The sequence below is a fragment of the Ursus arctos genome, chromosome Y (genome assembly GCF_023065955.2).
Source record: "Ursus arctos isolate Adak ecotype North America chromosome Y, UrsArc2.0, whole genome shotgun sequence".
Classification (NCBI taxonomy): domain Eukaryota; kingdom Metazoa; phylum Chordata; class Mammalia; order Carnivora; family Ursidae; genus Ursus; species Ursus arctos.
In genome coordinates, this window is record NC_079874.1 from 23,405,535 (window position 1) to 23,420,786 (window position 15,252).

General features: G+C 43.2%; 1 protein-coding gene across 1 annotated transcript; it reads left to right on the forward strand.

Annotated features, from left to right (window-relative positions):
- The first annotated feature begins 2,224 nt into the window (after positions 1–2,224).
- On the forward strand, positions 2,225–3,858 carry LOC113249003 (heat shock transcription factor, Y-linked-like). The gene is made up of 2 exons (XM_048217515.1): positions 2,225–2,737; positions 3,169–3,858. Exons 1-2 carry the CDS (start codon positions 2,225–2,227, stop codon positions 3,856–3,858), a joined length of 1,203 nt encoding a protein of 400 aa, XP_048073472.1.
- Positions 3,859–15,252: the final 11,394 nt, after the last annotated feature.

The window sequence follows — 15,252 nt, forward strand, 5'->3', positions numbered from 1 at the left end:
TCCAGGTTAAACATAACACATCCTGGAGGAATATAATTAAAAACAAAATCTCCATCCAGTCTATAAAACGTCTTCACAAAGACAGAAGAGAAAGAAAACAATTTTGTTATAGAGTAAGCTTTAACCAGGGAGAATGTAAGGTGCATCACATGCTAAGTGACAAAGAGACTGCAAAGACAGAAATCTTATTCTTCTATATAGCTAAGAAGATACAACCTATTATATTCATGTTTTCCAGATAAAATTGCTAATTTCTTTTACCTTTATGGAGTTAAGCTTTATAATTTAGACGTAGATGAAAGCTGAATTAGGGCATTTTTCCCTAAAATCTGCAAACTCTTTTTCCTTCCTACTTGATGAAACTTTTCTACATTTAATGTGATTTCTGCTTTCTGCTCCTACCATCAACTCGCTGTTTTCTCTACATACCCACCCCATTGTTTGTAGCCATAGATAATCACTACTCCCCCAACAAAAATTGCATGTGAAAAATTAAGGAAATACCCTAGAATGTAATACAAATCTGTACAATTTTGCAAAAAAAAAAAAAGTTTGAATGAAATAATTGTCAAAATTCATGAACTTGTATCTGGAGGGAATTCCTTTAAAAGAAAAAGATTTATTTTATTGATTTATTTGAGAGAGTTTGCACAAGTGGTAGAGAGGGGGAGGTGAGAGGGACAGGATCTCAAGCAGGCTCACGGCTGACTGCAGAGCCTAACATGGGACTTGATCTCATGATCCTGAGATCATGACCTGAGCCAAAACCAAGAGCTGGATGCTTAACCAACTGAGCCACCCTGGAGGGAGTATCTTTTTATCTTCATGAAATATCTACTGATGTGCCAATTTTATTACTTATTGTTAATACATAAAATTCTGGATTTAAAAAGTATATTAAACTAAGACATCCTCCTAACATTGGTATGTCTTTCTAGGCATGATAAAATATGGCAATTGTAAAAATAATTTCTTCTACACTTATTGAATACTTAAGAAAGACAAAGCAGTCACAATATTACATCATGAATCTATGGAAATTCTTACTGTAGATGGAGTGTGGTTATTTCTAGACAGAAAGGGAACTTTTTACTGAAAACTAAGATTGCCTTACAAATGTATGTTTTGTTTGTTGGGCACAAAGATTATTCCATATAATCTTTTTATATAAGTACATTGGGTGTTGCAACAAAAGCAATTTTCCACTCAGACACACATACAAATAGATTTTACTTATAACAGACTCTTGTTACTTTTTCTCTCTCACTCTTTAGGATCTCATTCATGGTAGAGCTTTTGACACCTTTTAAAATCCTTTAGTTCCTGAGTATCTAACAGGTATTTACAGATATACCCCCCCAAAATCATATTTATTCCACTAATATGACTGTGAAATGTATTTGATACTATTTAACACAGACTACTTATGTAAGATAAACAGGTAAGGTAACTTTATATTCAGAAAGCTAATTACATTTTATTTTCATCAGTGATAACAGATCTAGGTTACTGTTAAAAAATTGAGGCAAAATATACATTATGTAAAAATAACCATTTTAACACATATAATTCAGGGATAGTTGTATCTTCGTAATGTTGTATCATATCACCGCTCTAATTCTTAAACATTTTTAATACCTTAAGAAGAAATCCATTAAATAGAACTTTCCATTCCCCTCTCACCTAGGCCCAGGGTAACCACTAACTTGTGGTCTCAATGGCTACGGCTTTTTTTATATACGGGTTACAGAGATTTAAGTTATAAATCATCAGGGCTTTTTAAATATTTTGTTTTGCTCTTTTTTTGCAGGTTTCATTTTCCAGGTTTTATGTTATTGGTACCAACCTAGTAAGAGTGTGTTTAGAAGGAAGAAAATAATTTTAAATGAGGGGCTAAGTATAATTATGTATTAATTTCTTTAAAAAATTTTGTAAAAATGAGATTTTGCAGATCTAATATTTTTGGTTGCTATGTACATGATTTTTATTTTAAATATTTTATTTTATTTAAACTGAATGAATTTCAAAAGGAAACATTCTGCCTGAATGTTACCCTTTAATTGCTAGGAAACCAGGCATCTTGTGATGTCACAACTACTCAGGGGGTGGACCATTGTGATAGTCTGGATAGTTTATCTGTGTAGGACAGCCAAAGCGGCATTTGAAGCTGCAGTGTTCAAAGCCATGCAGATGAGAAACGTAGCTGAAGGAAAACTTATTTGAGATGGCATATGTTTCTTCAGAAATTCAAGATGATTCTCCTAAAGATGGATCGACTGGTTCCGCAGCCACCATTAGCTCTCCTTTGTGTGATCACAGATTCACTGGAGATGTGGACCTAAGGTCTATGATTGAAGAAAATGCTTTTCAGGCCTTGTCAGGAGGATCCTTGATAAAAAGACCACGTTATACATTCTGTGTCTCTGAACCAGATGAAGATAATGATTTTTTTTCTCTGACTTTTCCCAGAAAACTCTGGAAAATAGTTGAAAGTGATCAATTCAAGTCAATTTGGTGGGATGAGAAAGGAACTTCTATAGTGATTAATGAGGAACTCTTCAAGAAAGAAGTTTTGGAGAGAAAGGCTCCTTTCAGAATATTTGAAACTGGAAGTATGAAGAGTTTAGTTCGCCAGCTTAATCTTTATGGATTTAGTAAAATGCGACAGAGTTTTCAAAGATCTGCTTCTCTGGCTGACTTTCTAGCAGAAGAAAAAGAAGTCTCTGTTTTAAGCAAGGTATTAAAAAATTATTACCTATTTAAAGAATATATGAGATTTTATTTTGTACAGGAATAAATATGTTCATATATACAGGCTAAAGTCAGATTTTAAAGTTATATGAAAAATTGTTTACAAATATTTATTTATTAAAAATTGAGGCCAGCTTAGGCATGAAACATTCAGGGTTATAAGAAATTTTGCTAGTATCTTTGACCCTTATCAATGAACTCTTATTTAAATAAGGTCCTGAAGCCACTATTACTTGTAAATATATAACACATTTTTATGAATCATAATTAAATGTTTCCAGTAACTAAATTTTTAAAAATACTAATATAGAATATTTAATAATTTTGTGTGATGAAACTAAAGTCAAATTTTATAGGTTATCTTCTCTTGTATCTTGATTGGGAATGTTACTTAGTAACTTTCTCCTTTGGTTTTAGTTACAGTTCTATCATAATCCAAATTTTAAAAGAGGCTGCCCCCAACTTTTAGTAAGAATGAAAAGAAGAGTCGGGATTAAAAATGCTTCTACAGTATCACTAGTTCAAGATTTCAACAAGAAACCCTGCAGAGGAGGGGATAATGTGGATAGTCCTAATTCTGGTTTTGTTCCTGAAACTATTCGAGAAAGGGTATGTTCAAACTCCACCAATTTAAATGAGCCTCTGATAAGGAAGCCTTCTCCCAGCCAGAGAATTGCTACTACAACTACCCCCATGAGAAGTGATTTTTCTCCTGCATCAACAATGTCAGTCAGACCTTCCGAACAAATTGGAATGGAACAACATGCTATTTTAAACCAGTTGACCACTTTTCACATGCACTCACATAGCAGCTACACTCAAGCAAATGGCCACATTGTGAACTTTGTTACAACTACAACTTCTACATCTCAGTACCGTATCATATCTCCCTTACAGAGCAGTTATTTTGGAACAATGGTCGAGCCTTCTACTTTTCCAACTACATATGCTGATCTGTCAGCCAGTGAGGCTCGTTTTTCTAACCTGCAACCAGCAGGCAACCCATGGTTCACAATGCCAATGATAGCTGATACTTCTTCTGCCTCACTTTCAAGGTCAACTCATCAACCCTTTCCATCGTATGCACATCATCCTAATTACAACTGATCTATCAAAGGACTATCATTATGCAAGACAACAAAGATTATTCTTTGTTGGCAGATGACCGCATATTGGCAATTCTCTTATTTGAACAATAAAATTACATGTTCATCTTTACAGTTTCATTTTCTTTATTTTTTGAAATAGAGTAAAATTCTCTATTGTTTATTTATTGTATTTTTTTGTCATTTGACAAGAATCTTTGACATACATCCTAAATAAATTATGTGTGTTTAAAAAAGAATGGAGCAAAGGAAAAGAAGAAATTGGACTTAAGTAATTTCTGAAATAGTCCAGGATGAATCAAATGAGGGCATAAGTTATAATGATGTGGAAGGGGGCACCTGGGTGGCTCAGTTGGTTAAGTCTCTTCCTTTGGCTCAGGTCATGATCTCAGGGTCCTGAGATCTGAGCCCCACATTGGGCTCCCTGCAGGGAGCCTACTTCCCCCCTCTCCCTCTATCCTCCTGTCCCTTATGTGTGCTCTCCAATAAACAAAGATCTTTAAAAAAAAATTGATGTGGAAGAGATACATGTAAATGAAATCTAGAAAAGACAAATACACAGTATTTACTTAAACATTTTCTCAATTACGTTATATTCTCCCAGTTATTTAGAAGAGTCCTTGGATTTTAGTTAGTAAAGGTTGTATTCCTTAAAAAATACATTCACACAGGAAAGTATAATGTTCTCACCAGTGGAACAAGCAGTCCTGAACTACATCCATCAGAATGTTGTGTAATTTTACAAGCGGTATTATCAAAGACATATTTTGCCCTAGTGATATCAAAACATTCCAGTTTGTTGTGCTTTAATTTCCTCCTTTCATTAGTCCATCTTTTGTATTTTTAAATGCATATATATCTATGCTAGTTTCTAATTCCATCCACAGCCTTTTCCAGGCTTAATTCATTACGCTTTTATTGATGCCTTTTAAATTCTGAGCCCTGAAATTCAGCATAGTTAATGAGTTTCTCAAAGACAACTGTTTACCTTAGCAGGTTCATAGGTGTCTATGCCACTGTCCATTCTGAGTTATATTCAAACTCTTTTTAGCCATGTGAATTCCCATTATACAACTTTTGTGCCAGCTCTTTCCTAGGTTTAGAAATCCCTCTCTTGTATATATAGCAATATATAGAAATATGTATTAGATATATTAGAAATCCCTCTCTTGCAAGATAGCACATATACCATCTATTCCAGATGTTACCTGTTGATCCCCTTTACTTTGTGTATCTTGGACATCAGCACTGATGTGACTGAGCACAGTTACTGTCAAATGATATATTTTTATATGTATATATTGAATGAGCAATAAATGAATTTTTGTTTACTCCAATCAAAATCTACTTTTTGTGGGGGCGCCTGGGTGGCACAGCGGTTGAGCGTCTGCCTTCGGCTCAGGGCGTGATCCCGGCGTTATGGGATCAAGCCCCACATCAGGCTCCTCCGCTATGAGCCTGCTTCTTCCTCTCCCACTCCCCCTGCTTGTGTTCCCTCTCTCGCTGGCTGTCTCTCTGTCAAATAAATAAATAAATAAAATCTTTAAAAATAAATAAATAAATAAAAGAATATATGTATATTATATTACTATATTATATATTATGTATCATATTATATTAATAGAAGTCATATTACAGGATATATAAATATATAATTATATATAATTATAATATTATAAATATAATAATACCTAAATACATATAAGCACATAATATATATGCTTATATAAGTATCTATGCTTATATATGCTATATATTTTATAATATATAATAGCACAATATACATATATATAGTATATATATACTAGATACTATATACTATGCACATATATTAGTATATATGCTTATATCTACATATATTTATATATATATAAAACTCTCATTCCTTCTGAAAGGACTAAGACACCCCCCCCGTCTTTGGAATATATTTTTAATCAAATGAGATCTGACCCCCCTCCTTTGGAATATATATATATTTTTAAAGATTTTATTTATTTATTTGACAGAGATAGAGACAGCCAGCGAGAGAGGGAACACAAGCAGGGGGAGTGGGAGAGGAAGAAGCAGGCTCATAGCGGAGGAGCCTGATGTGGGGCTCGATCCCATAACGCCGGGATCATGCCCTGAGCCGAAGGCAGACGCTCAACCGCTGTGCCACCCAAGCGCCCCTAAGATGCATTTTTTGAGGTACAGCGAACAGTGCTTGGAATGGATTGGATGGAATTTGGGCATGGAGAACCAGTCTCGAGCACGAGATAGTAGTCCTTAACTTGGAGCGAATGTCAGTCAAGGCTGTCGTGCTTTTCTGAGCATATGATAGCATTTAGCAGTTTCAAATGCATGAGTCTGTATACAGCCTTACATTTAGTAACATATATACGTATGTTAATTTTCCTTTTTCAGGTGTTAAATGAATGTTACTTTAAATATATATTTTAATGTACTAAAAAGTACAACTAAGCATCAAAAAGAAAAAAAAGCCAGACTCGCTGGCGATTTGCCTCCAATTTTCTATTTTGTTTACATTTTTTATTCAAATAAAGCAAATTACTAGGCCTTGCACTTAAGTTTAAATGCAATTAGGGCTTCTTTTAAAGGGTCTCCTATCATGAAACCATTGGGAAAGTTATAAGAATTTCACTATCACAAGGCATAGAATATTAATGTGTATGCTGTACTATGTTAAAATAGAATAGGACTTTAAAAAAATATTCTGGGGGCACCTGGGTGGCACAGTGGTTAAGCGTCTGCCTTCGGCTCAGGGCGTGATCCCGGCGTTATGGGATCGAGCCCCACGTCAGGCTCCACCGCTATGAGCCTGCTTCTTCCTCTCCCGCTCCCCCTGCTTGTGTTCCCTCTCTCGCTGGCTGTCTCTGTCTCTGTCAAATAAATAAAATCTTTAAAAGAACCCTACTTTTTGTGACTAAACATCCCATGTCTTTCACGATTACTATAATTGGTGTTACTCTTCACTGGAAATTTTCTTTGAAGGGTAGCTCACAGTTGACAAGTTTGAGTTAATGAATCTAGTATCACTAGTTATCACTGCATGCACTAATTTTTAGCTTCCAGTTATTTGACCATTATGCAAACTTGGATACTCTGGTTAATACCACTGTAAAGGCTTTTTTCCTCTCTGTTTCATTGAAATATAGGATTATTTCTCTCCCTCTGACAATTTCTTCTCCATCTTCTGTTTTGACAAGTCATACCCTGAAAGAATTTGCTACATACTTACCAGCTTTGTGTCTACAGCACTATCCCCACTATTGTGCTGAAGTGCATTACAATGACAAAATTCATCCCCTTGGCCTCAGAGATAGCTGGGATTGGAATGAAGTACAGATCTGAACATCCACAGATCTCACACTGACAATCAATTCTTTTCATCTACTGCATCAACACATATTTTCAAATTGTGTCTACACAAAAAACGTTTGGAATTGTTACTCTGTATAGGGAATCCTGATTTCTTTCTGGAGTTTCATGACAATACCATGGTCATGTGCCTTTAATCCCTATTTTTTAGTTCTCAGAGGTGTAGTTATAGAGAATGTAACTTAACAACATGGTTAAATGTTATACATACATGTTTCAAAGAAAAAAAGTTTGAGTCCTAAAATAATAAAAAGTGAAAAAGATTTAAGTGGGGTAAATGGAGAACACTGGGAGAACCAAAAGAAAGAAAAATGATGGGAGAAAATAAGAGGATGATGATATGGTTAAACTATGGAATTAAGTAAGGCAAAAGTAAGGATAGAGTAAGGTGTAAGAAAAATAAAAGGATGAAAACAATGAGGAAATGCAGAAAATAGGTATGCATGACTTCAATATGTTTTTCCTACCTTCCCCAATTTTTTATGCTCTAAACTCTAACACAACATAATTTCAATATAACCCACAGTCACAGAATAGTCCAACCTACAACACATGCTGTGTTAACATGGCGATTTCCCAACATGCTTGTTTCACCCCTCTCCATCCACTATCACAAATTCCACAGAGCGAGGAGACAGAACTCACGGCATTCCAACATCAGACTCTGGCCCCTGGTACTCATGGAAAGCCAAGTACACATCGGTGTGGAAGAGAAAAGGGGCTCAAATCCACATCTTAGATTCCTGGCCCCAAACCAAATGCACTATGAGATCTCATCTTCTACAAACTTGGAACTGACATGTTCAACAAGTGTTTGCTGAATGAATCACTGAAAACTGCCTCTGATAACCTGAACGATCTCCACGAGAAGAAAAAAAAATCCAAGAGGGGAGAGAGTCAGAGAAAGAGATCCCCTGAGCCAGTACAGACGACCCTGGCTCGTGCGCATGGCTAGGTGAGCAGACTACAAAAAAAGAAAGAAAGAAGCAGAACACACAGCAACTGATTCAAGAGGGAGGCAGCCACGCTCATGCAAAAACACTCAGCATCAGGCATGACAGAGGCTTTGGGTAGGGTCACGCAAAACACTAAGAAAGGAGAGAGGGAGCTCCACAAAGCAGTGTTGGTAGGAAACCAGATGTGCCAGCATCTGATCACTGAGATTGGAACCACGTGTGCAAATACCACAGCCTGATCCCGAGGGGCACGGGGGAGCCCACGCCCAGGGTGAGCCAAGGCCAGCTCATACAGGTCACGGGAGCTGACTGCTGGCATCTCTTCTCAATGCTGCCCTCAGGGGTGTCGCGCTGGTAGCTTGAAATTGGCCACGGGGAAGTGTGCACGCCCCAGAAAGAGACAAATGCTGTAAAGTCCAGAGTTGCTTATTAAAGATTTCCAGGTCACACGTGGACAGACCCAAACCAGCACAGCAGAGGCTTGGGGAACAGAGCTGGGGGAGCGAATATCTTGACCTCCACCCAAAGAAGGGGCGACGTAATTTATAATCAGAGCCGAACTAGACAGGCTGCCTGCCCAAACAAGCCATCCGTGTCCTCCGGAGCCTTATAAAGGGTAACACTCAAAGTCTGAGTCCACAAAAATGGCATTCACAATGTCCCAATAAAATTTAAAATAACTTTCAGGAAAACACACACACACACACACACACACACACACACACACACACAGGAAAATGTAACCAATTCTCGAGAACCAGTGAGGCTGAGCCTGAGCTCACCCAAATGCTTGGACTGTCAAAGGTGCTATTGTAACCATGCTCCTTAGGATAAAGGAAAACACACTTGGAAGGAATGAAAAAAAATAAGGATTCACAGTAAAGAAATAGAAGATATTTTTGAAGAGAGGCAAAAGGAAATTCTAGACCTTAAAAATACAGTAACATTTTTGAGAAACCTCACAGAATGAGTTCAATAGGAGAGAAATTACAGAGGAAATTAAGTGAACTTGCGGTCCCCAGCAAATGTGTGTCCAGACCAGAGACATGCCCAGCCGCACCCAGCACTGGCCAGCTGTGCGGGGCAGCCAGGGACATAAGAGGCTCCAGGGGAGCAGGCCCCCGGAAAAAGCGGGGCGGGTTCCCGGACAGTCATACACAGACCTATCACACACTCGTGAGGCTGCGCCTGGGATTTCCAAGAGAGATGAAAACAGGAGTCTCTCAAAGACTTGCACGTGAACGGTCACAGCGGCTTTATCTGTAACAGTCCAAGAAGAGAAACACCCCAAAAGTCCAACAGGTGAGTGCATAAATGAATAGTAGCACACACTTGGAATACTGGTCGGTGGTGAAAGAGAGACCCACGTCACATACCAACAAGGAGGACACAGCTCAGAATGGCGGGCACGTGTGGTGCTGCAGGACTCCCGGGGTCTAAACTGACCAAGTCGTGGACTTGAAAGACGTGCAGCTGACTGCTTCCATTCTCCTTCTACCGAGAGGAACCGAAAGATGCGGTGTGAATGTCTCAGCCCAGAACTACGGTCCCCCACGCTGTGGGCTCCCAACCACCTGACGAATGTGTGGCTTCCGGAGCCAGTGGCACCTGGGCTCGAACCCTGGCCTGGCAAGTGACTGCCCGCCCTGAAGTCGAGTTCCTTGTATGTCTCATGGAGGCAGCCAGGGCATCTGCCTCCCCACAGGGCGTTGCGTTCAGCAAGCTGGTGGCGAGGAAGTGGTGCCGGCTGCCGTGTGGTTGTCACTCCTCCTGTGTACCTTGGCCACGTGCCAGGCTTTGCCACTGTCACGACTCGCATGCGCAAGGTCCCTACCCTCCTCCCGGCACAGACGCCGTAGTTCTCATTAGCAAGCAAGGACCCGATCCCCCCTCGGAACTCCCAAATCCTGTATGCAGCCTGTTCGGGGGGCTTGTCTGCTTTCCTCCGGCACTTGTGCTGGAATGCTGCCAGCTCTCGGAAACGAGGCTTGCTGGGAGGGGGAGCGCGTGGTCTTCTGTGCTCCTGACATCCCTAACATAAACACCAAGTGCTTAAACACCCCGGAGGAAGAGGGCGTGCAGGGGTGGGGAGGGGCTGCAACAGACCCGGTTACACACTCAGGACAACTGCACTGTGTGGCAAATTTGTGACCAACAAGGACTTAATGAAATTTACAATTACCCTTAGTTCTGCTTGTTCAAAACTTAAAGCAATTCTCTTAAAAAATACAACAATGAATAAACAATCCTCTAACTTATAGATTTTAGAAGCTTTTTAAAATAACATTTTTTTATTATATTAGGTTAGTCACCATACAGTACATCCCTAGTTTTTTATGTAAAGTTCCATGATTCATTACTTGCATATAACACCCAGTGCTCCATGCAATACATGCCCTCCTTAATACCCATCACCTGCCTATCCCATTCCCCCGCCCCGAAGCCCTCAGTTTGTTTCCCAGAATCCATAATCTCTCATGGTTCATTCCCCCTTCTGTTTACCCCCCCTTCATTCTTCCCTTTCTTCTCCTACCAATCTTCCTACTTCTTATGTTCCATAAATGAGTGAAACCATATGATAATTGTCTTTCTCTGCTTGACTTATTTCACTTAGCATTATCTCCTCCAGTGCCGTCCATGTTGCAGCAAATGTTGAGAACTCGTTCTTTCTGATAGCTGAGTAATATTCCATTGTATATATGGACCACGTCTTCTTAATCCAGTCATCTGTTGAAGGGCATCTCGGCTCCTTCCACGATTTAGCTATTGTGGACATCGCTGCTATGAACATTGGGGTGCATATGGCCCTTCTCTTCACTATGTCTGTATCTTTGGGGTAAATACCCAGTAGTGCACTTGCTGGGTCATAGGGTAGCTCAATTTTTAACTTTTTAAGGGACCTCCACACTGTTTTCCAAAGTGGCTGCACCAACTTGCATTCCCACCACCAATGTAGGAGGGATCCCCTTTCTCCACATCCTCTCCAGCAATTGTTGTTTCCTGCCCTGTCATTAGATGCTTTTTTGCTGCTTTCCCTAACAAAAATCACAGGTAGGCACTGCGTCTGTCATGTTTTAAACACAAATGTCCCCGAGGCTGTGAATCGCGTAGCACAGAGTACATGAACAACACATGAATACACTTAAAACTTGAGCCGCGAAAATAAAACGAAGTCTGGTAAATTTCAGTTAAGACAGGCACCTTTAAAGCACTTTACAGGGGCGCCTGGGTGGCACAGTGGTTAAGCATCTGCCTTCGGCTCAGGGCGTGATCCTGGCGTTACGGGATCGAGCCCCAAATCAGGCTCCTCCGCTGTGAGCCTGCTTCTTCCTCTTCCACTCCCCCTGCTTGTGTTCCCTCTCTCGCTGGCTGTCTCTATCCTGTCGAATAAATAAATAAATAAATAAATAAATAAATAAATAAATCTTAAAAAAAAAAAAATAAAGCACTTTACAACACAGCCATTCTCAAACACATGCTGGCCTCGGATTTGCCAAAAAGTACAAACATGTGGCTCAGCCCTCTCCGTGATCAGGCAGCCCTCACTCGGCCATGCCTGATTCTCTCTCCCCACGTGCACGGTTCCTTGGCTCTCAGGATGATAATCCTGTGTCTCTTCCAACAGCGTGCTTCTGTGTGTGTCCTGCAACCTTGGGACACGAACAGTAGCCTGACTCGAAGGCACGGGCGGAATGGGGCCCCCATAGAGGCCGTGCGGGGTTTGCTGTGGGGGTTCGAGAAAAGGCTGACCTGAGGAGGCACCTGCCTTTCCAGCCTCACTTCCAGCCCACAGCCCATAGCCTCACACACTGTGATCTCATCTGACACATAGCTAAACAGGGCCACCTCGCAGGGAAGAGTGTCTGGGCCTGGGAGCAGCACGCAAAAGGCCACGGAAGTCACCGGCAGATGCCACACCTGGGCTCTGCTATGTCTCTAACCCTTTCTGTGGTGTACAGGAGCCAGAGTGAAGATGTTTAGCACCATGGATGGCACGTGACAGGTACTGGACATGCACAGCTGGCCTGTCGTTGACACACAGTGTGAGCAAGAGCAGGACAGCTGAATGCACCCTAAACAATTCTCTCCGGCAACCCTCCCCCACGGCAGGTCAGGTGGATGGTTGGCTCAGGATCACGCTGGAAAACAAGGGAGTTAATGACTGACCAAAGCTTTGAATCGAGCTTCTGTTTTGCATTCGAGATAGTGAGTAACACTCAGGCCTTTAAAGAAACAGACGAGTGTGCTATTTAGAGCCTCCTCTCCAGCTAAGACGTTTAAAGGAAAAAAAGGTAATGGTGACAAGATTAATATTCAAAGACAATTTCAATCTTTCTAGCCCTGTCAAATACAGTAAGAGGCATTCCACATCTGGCCCCATGTTAGAGGAAATCTGTACAAAGACACTTCATTTTCCAGTAATGGTAGTGACTGATGGTTCCTTGGAGGCCTAGACTTTCCCAGGAGAGGCTCAGAAGAGGAAGGCGGAGGGAAGGAGACCACACAGGGTTATCACCATGGGGAAATCACAACAGGGACATCGTGAGCACTCACCACGTAGAGACACACTCATGAGGTCACGAACTCTTCACGACCATGCAGTACCCCCTTTCACAGATGCAGAAACTGAGGCACGGCAGGCTAAGCCCCTGCTGGAATGGGCCCTCGGGCACCAGAGCCTCCTCCCTTCCAGCCCTGCTGTCCTGCACAGGAAGTAAGTGCAAGGCCCCAGCTCCCATGCTCCCACCTCCCAGGCTGCTCCAGGAGGGGACGGGCGGGAGCATGCATGAGACTCCAACCCACCTTGACCATGACGAGCGTGAGGTCACAAGAGGGGCTTAGCTTTCTGAGCTGAACACGAGGAACATGATGACAGAAGGGTCCTGTGACCTATGCACCGGGACCCCTTCACCTTCAACCCTCACAACCACCCTGGAGCCAGGTGAGAACACCCTACTTCACAGAGGAGGAAACGGGAGATTGGGGAAGGTCCCCCTGAGGCAAACACAGATAACAGCAGTTTTCAAATACAACGTCTTACTGGCAGAACCCCAGGGAGGAGGAGGAGGAATGCTCTTTCAGACTTGCACGCGCCTCAAACACGTGGCTAAAGAAGCCGCCCACTGAAACCTAGCCGTGGGTGTGGGAGTTTCACAGCGACAGGGAACACAGGGTCAACAACCCAAGCCCAGACTCCACTTGTGGCTGCAGAGCTCAGGCTGAGCCTCCGGCTGGTGTGTAGCAAAGGCCCCCTGCCCTGCATAGGGCTGGTCTGCGTGTGGCCATTGACCTGTGGCAGCCCGGTCTGCACAGGGCCCAGATCTCCATCCTCTGTTGGCCCGTCGGGGTAAGACTGAGGCTCTGACCATCACATCTTACCAGAGAGTCATTAAGGATTATAAGCCCCACGAGGCAAATGGGGAAGGGGAGACCACATGCACGCGTGAGACAAAGCCCGTTTTGGCCTGGCGACGTGTGGCATTGTACCCCGCTGTGGCAGACGACGGTGGCCTGTCAGAGCAGCTCGCTGACACTGAAGAGTGGAAGCCACCCAGAGCTGCTGTGCCGCACAGCCACATTAGAAAACACTCCTGTCCGTGGGATTTATACGTCAATCTTCCCTTCTTCGCAGAGAATCTGTCAAGCGTTACAAGAGCACCTAACAGCAGCGACAGGATTCAGAATGAAGACAGGGCGAAGGAAGTCCAGAAGGTACAGCTGAAGTCCGCGGTGACTCCGCAGCCTGTGGATTGGAGCTCGGCCACACTGGCCTCAGGTGTGAAGACATGGGAACCAGAGGGGAGAGGCAGCCCCCGCAGGCAGCCCCAGAGCCTTCGGATGGGGGCCTGCCCACTGCCGGGCCTCACATGGGGCAGCCACCTGGGAGGTGGGGGTGCGTGCCTCACCTCGCCAAGTCAGGCTTGGCCCCACAACGCGCTCTGACCCCCAGGCCCAAGCATGGTGACATACTCACTTTTTAGGCTCCGCGACCCTGAAGAACACGCGTGGCTCGGCCATTTCTCCTTCCCTGCCGCGGTCCAGGTTCAGGTTGGCTGATGTGACTTCTGGAACAGGCAAGGGGTGTGGGGCAGGCTCCCAGAAGCGTGACGTGAGCACAACGTCCAGCATTGCTTGACGTTGCCAACAGCGAGGAGCAGCGTACCGCAGTGTACCGCAACATACCCCAGCAAAGGACCACTCGCTCTTGTTTCGGAACGCCCTCGCACCCTGCTACAGCACACGTTCACTCCCAGGCCTAGCTCGACGGCCACCTCTTCCAGAAGCCTCCCTGATTCCTCGGCTGAGAGCCATCTTTCTCCCCTCAAGACCTACAGCCCTTTACCCGTCTACCCATGGACTTTATTACTTTGTTCCTTGCATTATGGCTCTTAGGACCCACTTCCTCTCCAGACGTGGGAGAATTTCCCTGAAGACACGTGGCAGGCTATAAGGCCATGACTCTTGTTCTAAAATAGGTAACTCCATAGCCAAGATCTCTTTCAAATTTAAGACCTAGGACCCGTGATTCAGCGAATAACTGCTGGGTTACAAACAGCCAAGTGAACTATAAGCGGCAGCGATATACTGAGGGAGCCAACATCTCCTGCGGCGAGGAACTCCTACCTTCTGTGAATCCACGGACAGTGGATCAGAGGAAGTAGAGCTGCTAGTTACACACCCTTGGACGCCAGGCCACAGCAGGACCCTGGTGCCCACAGAGGCCCGTCGGAGCAATAGGGCCAGAGTCCAGGCCCCCAGATGGCCTCCCCTGGCGCCCCGGCCACAGCAGGACACCGCACACGCTGATGCTCAGACCTCTGCACCTGTGTCCGGGCTCCTCTTCTGAGGACCACAGGTGGCCAGGTCACAGACTCACACTCTTCCACACACACTTACTCATTTGCTCGATCCTGGGCCCTGTCCTGGTTTCTGTTCCACCTGAAGGAAGCTATGGGATCAATTCATACCTACCTGACATCTAGCCCACAATTTTCCACTGACACCTGTTTCAACATTAATTTCCCCCAGGAGAGTGGCCCTGAGAGACGAAGAATAGGAAT

Bases quoted from the DNA above. Each gene is read 5' to 3' on its own strand.
- LOC113249003 (XM_048217515.1), top strand. From the start codon at position 2,225: ATGGCATATGTTTCTTCAGAAATTCAAGATGATTCTCCTAAAGATGGA. The intron at 2,738-3,168 runs GTATTAAAAAAT...CTTTGGTTTTAG, and splicing joins AAGTCTCTGTTTTAAGCAAG to TTACAGTTCTATCATAATCC.